General features: G+C 42.0%; 1 protein-coding gene across 1 annotated transcript; it reads left to right on the top strand.

Annotated features, from left to right (window-relative positions):
* Positions 1-2,685: 2,685 nt before the first annotated feature.
* Positions 2,686-7,483, top strand: ttc22 (tetratricopeptide repeat domain 22). The gene is made up of 8 exons (XM_062395825.1): positions 2,686-3,087; positions 3,858-4,158; positions 4,329-4,384; positions 4,478-4,593; positions 4,754-4,872; positions 5,752-5,913; positions 6,092-6,244; positions 6,319-7,483. Exons 1-8 carry the CDS (start codon positions 2,825-2,827, stop codon positions 6,853-6,855), a joined length of 1,707 nt encoding a protein of 568 aa, XP_062251809.1. The 5' UTR covers positions 2,686-2,824; the 3' UTR covers positions 6,856-7,483.
* Positions 7,484-9,261: the final 1,778 nt, after the last annotated feature.

Genomic DNA, 9,261 nt, shown 5'->3' on the forward strand with positions numbered 1-9,261 from the left:
GTGTTAAATAACAATAGCTCAGAAAGTCAGGATCTGAAGTGGATTAAGGCCGTCCTGGTCTGTCTGATATGGCATAAAGCCTGGATACCAGAGTCTACCTATCTTTTGTTTGGGATGAAAAACATATATATTGAATTGTCAAACCCTTCCAATCTTATCAGTGCTGTGTCGCAGTTTTAGACAAAGATTGTGAAGGTGTAACCAAATCGCAGACCTGAGCTAAGAGCAAGGACTGGGTTGTAAAAACATAGAGACTGGTATTAATGAGGCTTTCCTCTGATCCTAGGATCCCCTTTGTATTCCGTGTCACATCTCGTGAGGGGCCCCAAAATTCACAGCTACGTTCCTGTCAATGTCAATGTCATGTCTCTGCAGGGATGGAATTCAGGGGACTTTGATGCAGGGTCTTGAGTTGTCCCCATTAACCTGCATGTAATCGTATGTCTAGCTGCTGCACAATATATCAAATTATCAAATTATATTGTTCATATTAGGAAAAAATCATCAGTGTTTTAAATGTTCAACCCAAATTAATCAAGAAATTATGATTTGTAAATGTAACTCTACAATGAACTGTTTCTCAATAAAAACAATGTAACGGTATTATTCTAAATGTGGAAATTTATGATAAAAATATAACAGTAGGTATATAATTGTGGGACAGTCAGCATTGCATTGGACTATATTTCATTAATTTAATTACAAATTTAGTAGTTGCATGAATGCTGGATTAGTTTGAAAGTTTTTGATAATAAATAAAAAACAAGTTGAGGGCTTGAAGGGTGACTGAATCTCTCCCTTCGTAATTTTGAAGGCAGCTTTGAGACACTTACTATCAACCTGTGGTCGGTGCAGATTTCAAATAATGCAATAGACAATGGGGATCCTCTATTTTTCTATCATTTGTTCACATCCCACAGTAGATTGTTTGTGTCAGGAATTAAGAAAGACAACAAAACAATTAAGTAGGTTAACAAGGGGTTAGGTATCAAGCCAAAGGACCTTTACCAGAATGTGGGACACATACACTAATCCCACTTTACAGGGGAGAGCTGTGAAGGCTTGAGGGATTATTAGGGTCAACACCCCCCCCCCCCCCCCCCCCCCCCATAATACCTTTGTTTTGTCTCTTAGCTCATGGAATGCAACGTCTATCATCTAAATTGGAGCTTTTTTTTTCTGTTGAAATTCTGTCTTCAGCTCAGAGAATGCACCTCCGCACAGACAAGCATCTGTAATCATAACGTTGCCATGCAGTCAGCCCGGTGTTCATGATGACCACCATGGTAACGGTTATATAGAGAGAACATTTTCAGATTTGCTGCACCCCCACATGGTGCAAGTGGAGAGAGGCGGCCGGCTCCGAGGCAGAACCACAGTAAATACACATTATGCAACTGAGGCCTTTGTGAGTTTACGGAGAGAGTATACAGTTGTGTTTAGTCACTTTTCAAATACGAACACATGACTCATCAAGCCATCCTCCCACTACCTAACCCACCACCCACCTACCAGGAGAGAGATGTATGTTCTATTGGATGCAATACAGGCTTGACAGGTTTTTCACTCCTTCCCTCACAAACACATAGATGACATGACTGCACCCCGAAAGTAAAGCCAAAGCGTCTCAAACGCCCCCTGGTGGCTGGCCGATTTGATATAGTCTTATCACGCTCATGTATGTTGTGCTCATTTTAAGTTTGCTTTTAATTTGTTACATGATACTATGAAAAGTGAGCTGAGACGTACTGGTGATTGGTCGACCGCTGTACCGCCCAAATGTCCAAGATGGCGGCGTTCGTATGGGGTATATTTTGGCTTCATTTCTGAAAAGTGAGAGGAAGTGGAAACTTCCTGCATCTTTACATACAGTCAAGAGAGTGGATCTTTCTTTGAATTGCTTCACTCCAGGTCCCTCACGTGTTGAGGCTCTAAAATATTGGTGCTTGCAACACTGAACTACTTCTTCCCTTTGTTCCACTGTCAGTCAGGTTTGTCAAAACACAGTTTCACCGTCTGATGGAAGAGATTGCATGTATGGTAGCCTTTAGAAACAAAAGTGCTCTTATCCTGTTTGTATCAGATGTTCCCAGATAGTATTGTGACTTGCAGGATAATGTCGATTCACATTCACTCATTGCTGCTATGTCTTAAGTATACATTTTTATTTTTTGAAAAGCAAATTTAAAATCGTGACATTAAGCCAAACTGATTCACTTTCCCTCAGTGTTCCCCTGTGTCACACGGAGCCTGACGGTTCACATTCTTGGGTTGGACACAGGTAGGATGGGGGGGGAACAAACAGCTGAAACATTCACCAAAACAAAGCTTCAAAACATTTATTTTTACAAACTTCAACACATAAATTAAGAAGTCATCTCAGCCTGTCAGAATGGACTTGGAGGAATGTTAGTTGGTATTTTTTTTACTCAGAAAGAGTATGTCACAAAGTGAGTAAATACATTTTTAAAGAAGAAAATTAAAGAGAAGTGCCTAGATGCTATGTGTTTGTGTGTCCTAAGAATGGTATGAATGAGGGTCAGAAGAGGGACTTGATATAATAATGTGTAAACACGAAGTAAAACCCTTAGAACCTCTGACACTCTGTAGGCACTCCCAAACCTAACCTGTTCTACCTGTCCGTAGCAGGGTGACAAGAGCGGGTGGGTAAATGAAGCTGCAGTAGACCGATCGCTAGGCTCAGAAGTAAAAAGGTATCGGGATCCTCGGTTAAATACAAACAAACAAGATTTTTATTTTATATCTTGAGGCTTCTTTTAAACAACAGGTGGTGGAGGATTTGGAGGGGGGGTAGCAGAAGAACATGGAGGCCGACAACACAGACGACATAGAGTCGCTCATGGAGGACATGGACTATCTCCCCGGACACTTCCACCTGAAGCTCAGTCTCAACTGTGATCCTGTGGGGCCGGTGAGGCTGCGACACAGGGACACTTATCTGAAGCAGGAGAGCCTGCGCGGAGAGTTGGAGGCTGAAGTTGGACATCTGCAGTACGCGGTCAGGAATCTCCTGGGTCTGCTGGCGTTTCACCTGGAGCAGCTGGACATGGCCGAGGAGACATTCAGGTGATAAAAGACGAATGTCATTATTTTCTTTTGAGTTGATTTTGACATGTAGCACGTTTTTCAGGTTTTTGTAGCAATCTGATAAGCAGAAATGACACATTTCTCATTTATATATCTCACACCTTTGTAAGCTTACCCCCCAAAAAACACTGAATGCCTGAAGCCATAACTAGAGGGTCTCTCAGTAAAGTTGATTCATAAGCCACGGTCCAACATTCTCCTTATGAAACCACCTTAGATTTACTAGAACTGGATTTTTGGATCCACACCTAGCGCTCGATCTAACACGTATCAGTTCCAAGATCCAGGAATTATTCTCCGTGAAATCAACGAACATGTAAAAGCTTTCCAAAAATACCTTCTAATGTTAAAGAAAGTGGACCATGATCCACACCAAACCTTCATGGGGTATTTGCACCAACTTGCTCAAACTCATGAATATCAGTTCCCTTTAATTCATCAAGATCCATAAATTGATCCCTGGGAAAAACAGGGAAAAGGTTGAAAAACGACCTCTAGCGCAATCTCAAAGAAATGAAACAAAAGAAAATATGAATCCGCATCAAAATTCAATCTGTAAAAATGTTTCAGTGCAATCTTGATAACAAACAAACATGCAAACTTCCTTGGTGGATGTATAAAAGGCAAAATGAAGAATGATCATGACCTCTTATTAACCCTGTCACATAATCAGGAGTCCTAAATGCAGGATCCTGTTTAACCATCACACTGATCACAACCTGACGCTCTGTGTATCTCGGCTTTTCCAGAAGCATCTGTAGAGAAGACCCTGGGAACCTCAACGCCTGGGCCAACCTGGGCTACGTGTACGACAAGCTGGGCAGAGAGCTGGACGCAGGGGAGTGTGTGGAGAAAGTGTCCCACCTCATGGGGCTAGATGCTGGAGAGGCCAGTCAGGAGGAGACCAGGGTACTGGCGGCCCGCTGCCTGGCGGAACAGGCCTACGTCCATCCATACGATGTGGAGCTGGACAACGAGGATGACCTGAGAGAGAGGCTGACCGCCGCACTGAGGCTGTACAACAAAGCCCTGGACTATGGGGGACAACTGGTGAGAAAGACACACACGGATAATGGGAAATATAATCAAAAAAATACAGCTCAGTTAAGACTTTTTAATGTGACTTAACTTCAAAATCTGTTCAAAAAAGTTCCTGCTATTTCTGAACACTAAATTTCATTTTAATTCACTCATTACTTATCACTATTGGTGTTTTTCAGATTCCAAAGGAGGAAAAACGAAGCTGGTATTTTAAAATGGCAACCATCTATATAAGGTACAAGACTGACGTACAAAGATTCTCACTAGCAGCATCAGCATTATTTCATGTTTAATGTTCTGCATGTTGATCTGTTTCATATCGCCGCAGACTGGACGACATAGTAAAGACCAAAGAGGACTCTGAATACTCCAGACACTCTCATTTCAATAAAGGAATGAAGCTTCTCCAAGAAACACTGAAATCGGAGAAAACGCAACACAAAGGTCTGTTTAGCAATTTTTGAATTGCTATCACATATACATCTACATAAAAACAGCAGAGACGCATTTAAACCACGCATGAATTTTTAAGCAGAAACCAGCAGTATGTTGTAAAATGTTCTTTTCATCATGATAAATTTGGATTCCTGATCTGTGTCCTCAGCTCTGGCCTGGTGTTACATCGGCATCATGCTGGAGAGGAAGGACGACTTCACCACCGTGCCAATGTCGATACACGACTGTGGATACTCCGCCTCTGACCCTCTGTCCTGCTATGGAACCGTAAGTTCACCTGACGTCAGCAGTTCAGAGGCCTACGAGTCGAGACTGGATTTCTAAGAGGATTTTTGCGATCACCATCAAAATCTTGTTGTCGCCTAGTGTTAGCGCTGCTCGTCACCAAAGAGCAAAGAATCCCTTGATTCGTTCGGTGTGTGAGGTTGTTTTCACTAGTATGTTTGTTCTTAATATTGCAAATATTACTAATTTTTCTGTACCCTAGAATGAGCCCTTTACATTTAAAAACATTGTATTTACATCAGGAGCGGGTCCTCTCCACTGAGGCAGCCATGTTTTTTTTACAGTAGCCCAGACTGGACAAGCTTAACACCTTTTGAGTTTTTATGACAACTGAAGGTTTTAAACAGGTTCTCTTTCATGTTTGGAAGTGGAGGGTGAGGTGAGGGGGGGTATTCATCTGCAACATGCAAATTCCCCTCTAGATGTCACTGAACTTTTAAGGACACATTTGAAGTAGCCTCCGAAATGGGACAGTGACGCAACTGGTCTTCAAATGCAACCTCCGAAAGGTGCCTAGATAGAGACACAGCTGTTCAAACTCTGTTTAGGCTCTTTTATATTCTCTCAAAATACCTTTACTAAAGGTTATCAGTGGGCGCTCCGGTTACACTATCTCTCTTGTTTGCAATTTGAGATATCCGTAATCAATTCTGAACCGTGCAAGATAATTTGTTAGCTGAGGCTCGTGCGTTTCTCCAATTAATAGTTCTGCTCTCTCTTTCAGATTTGCAAACTGTATATATATATCTCTACACTGAAACAGATTTACAGTGTAACATCATTCCTGTTGCAGTAGAGACTAGAAACTAGAACTCGATGCTGAATGTGCTCCACCATAACAGTATCTATCTGTGTCTTCAGGCAATAAACATGGCCAGTGATGATGCATTCATCCTGAACCTTCTGGCCAAGGTGTTTTTTCTGCTGGGCAAACACGAGATGGCCACAGGGATCAGCAACATGGCCTTAAATGTGCTGCCAGATCCAGAGCTCAACTGGCAGGCTTACTGCACCCGCGCCAAGGTAACGCAGCTCTAACACACCAAGTCCACTCCAGAACCGAGCTGAAAAGCATAAGTCGATTACCTTGTTAAATCCCTTTAATGACTGAGAATTTCAAGCGATTTCAACTGACCACACAGTGGAGTTGAGATGTCAATAAATTGCAGTAGAAAAATATCTATAAATGTCTTCTTTTCAGATCAATATGATGTTCTACATCAGGGACTTAGAGAAGGCCAAGAGTGGTCAAGGTGGAATCCCAGACCGACAGCTGCTGACCGAGGCCAGAAAGGACTTGGACAAGGTCCTGAGTGTACGTCCATGTCTGCGGACTCATCTCGAGATGGCACAGGTAACAGCTTATAAAAAGAAGGAGCAATATAGATTAAGGAGGAAGGGTTTTCAAATGATTTTCTTCCTCTTAAGGTATACTACTACATGGGTGTGGATGCCCTCCAGGAGAGCCTTCTGGTGGACGAGGCAGCGGTGAATTGTGCGTTGGTGAGTCTGTCGCACGCCCTACAGTTTGAGCTGGGCGACAGCCTTCCAGACCTGCATGTGCTCAGAGGACGCTGCCTCCACCTGAAAGGCGAGGATCAGAATGCTGCCGACTGCTTCAAACAGGCCGTGGAGTTAGAGAGGCCAGGAAGCACCGACACCACAGCCCTGCGCTGCCTCCTGCAGGCCCTCCTGTCCGTGTTCATGCAGGGAGGCCCCGATCCTAGCACTGCCATCGGCCAGCTGGAGATGTGGGTGCAAAAGGCAGAGGAAAGGTACCCCAATGACATTGTGAAGGCCGAGCTGAGGTGCCTTTACAGGACTCAGACGGCAGAGGTCACAGAGTTATCCAGGGCCCTGATCCGAGCAGGACGACTGGATCTAGTGAAGAGGCTGCTGGAGACAATAGTTCCCAAACAACTGGCCAAGAAGAAAACAATTACAAGATCCTTCTCCTTCACATGAGGACGGATAATATGGGACTTTAAATATACTCTGGACTACTCTGATTGGTTGGAAGGTCGGGGCCTGTTCAGAAACTTTGGAATGGGAGATCAAAGCGTCTGGGTCAGACTGGGTCAGGACCAGGTCTTTTTTTGATATTGTAGCATAAACAAAGCTATTTCACAAAATGTGATACTGCAATATTTAAATGTTACAAACAACATTTGTTTTTTTCTCACAGTATTTCACTCAAACTGAGAAATTGATTGTAAGTTGAAAATTCAATCCCCCGAAACTATGAAATACAACTCATGTAATTTAAACTTCATACTTTTTCTTTGATTTACCACTGGAAAATACAATAAAGTATATTTATATCAAAAAATGTTAACACACAGATATTACTGTCATCCATAAAGCCTTTTGGGGTATTACACTCATTAACATTGTTTTACAACCATTTGCTGTGTATGAGATTATATGGAAGTATTGTGAAAATTCTAATCTGTTATACTTCCACTACACGTTATACTGGAAATATCTTGGTGATGTTATTCTCAACAATAACTTTTGATGCCACTTTTATATAATTCAGGTTTTGCTTTTCTCAGGTTTAGTGGCCGACACGTGATCCCACAACAGGTTATAATGAAGTAACTGAATATTTCCTTGTTACAATAAAGAGACAGGGGGAAACTTGATCTCTGAATGGTATCACATCAACATTCATACTGTCAACAGGCTGTATCCAGGAAGAGACTTCAGTTGCAAGCGCTGGAAATATCCATATGTAAGATATCCATAAAAATATAGAATCTATTGAAGAAGGGTCCCACTCAACACAGACCCAGGCCACAAAGCAGTGGACACAAGCAAGGCTCAAGGTCCGATTTCGGGGTGACTGGGAATAAACAAGTTTCAGAAAAATATGATAAACTCAGGCTATAAAACTGTATCTCTTTATAATCACTTGACAACAGACACATAAATACTTGAGGTTCAACATTTCAAAGTGGTTTGGAAGCAGCTCCTCTCTCTGTTTGTCTTGCTGTGTGTTACTTAAAGGGAACATATTATGCCCATTTCACCAGAGTTGATATGGTTCCTTGGGGTCTTAATGAAATGTCTGTAACATTTTTTGGTAAAAATACCACAAGGATCATTTAAAACAGCACCTTTTTACTCTGTCTAAAACAGCCCACCTCTGTCCATCTAGGGGTGGGTCGAGTGGTAGTGGGGGAGTGCATAGAGCTATGGGGGAATGTACTAAATGGGCATTTTTCGACTATGACGTCTATTTTGGGGAAAATTCCATTGGACGCACTTTAGCACATAGTTTCTGAAATAGAGGAACCACAACAAATCGCGGGAGTGATTTTTTTCCAGAGTTTTTGGGACGGTAGACATGCCAGATACCCAAACTAATGTGTAGAAGCACTACAAAAGTGGAATTTTCATAATATGTCCCCTTTAAGTAGGTCCTGCAACTTATGAAAATACACATATACAAATACAGTACAATACACACAAAACACATAATTTACTTGACAACGCACCACATTTCTTTGTCTTTGCTTTTTTTCATATAAGTTGTAATATGTAGCTTATATAATACATTTTAATTAACTTGTGTCTGTAGTGCCGAGCACGAGCTGAGCTACGTGCCTCCGGTGAATTACATTCAACTACCACAGGAATCGATTCCTGGCAGGTGTTGTGCGGAACCTTCCAACAGCTGCCAGGAATCTGTTGCTCAACCACCGACTTCTCACTGGTAATCCAAACAAATATTACTTCAATTGTCTCCCATACTTAATCCGATTTAGGCCCCGACCAAGAGACTCATCTGGAAAATGCAAAAATACTCTAAACAAGAGCTCTGTCATCTTGAGGTGAGGGAATTTGATTGAGATTATTTCCTATGACATTAAAACAACTTTTGGATAATGCAAAATCTGAGATTGCGGAAATATGGAGGCACTTGATTGGAATATGCAGAAAGTTAAATTAACAATATTGTGATGTGTTCATTCTTTTGTTTGCTCTTCTTATCTTGGGTGAAACAAGAAGGAGGATATTCACGTTAAAGCAGATGACACATCACACAGGTCATTTGGCTTTTAGTCCCAAACAAAGGTGGGATTATGATGTCTGCAATTTATATTTTGTTGGCTGAAATATCTTTATGCCAGACACACAGAAACATTGAGTTTGAGTGCAAGGCAGACGATTGAAGTGGAGACAAATCATGCTATGGCACAGAGAGTCGGACGGCTTGCCACACCTGCTTTACAGTCAAATCTGTGCAACCACTTATTTATCCAGCATGGGCTTCCGCGATCATAGCCTCTCTTTGATTACGTCTGGTTCTGCCGCATTGTTATGCTCCTTGTTGTGCTCCTTTTCTCAGCATGACTCGGATGCCAC

This window comes from Platichthys flesus, chromosome 9, assembly GCF_949316205.1.
Source record: "Platichthys flesus chromosome 9, fPlaFle2.1, whole genome shotgun sequence".
NCBI classification, from domain to species: Eukaryota; Metazoa; Chordata; class Actinopteri; order Pleuronectiformes; family Pleuronectidae; genus Platichthys; species Platichthys flesus.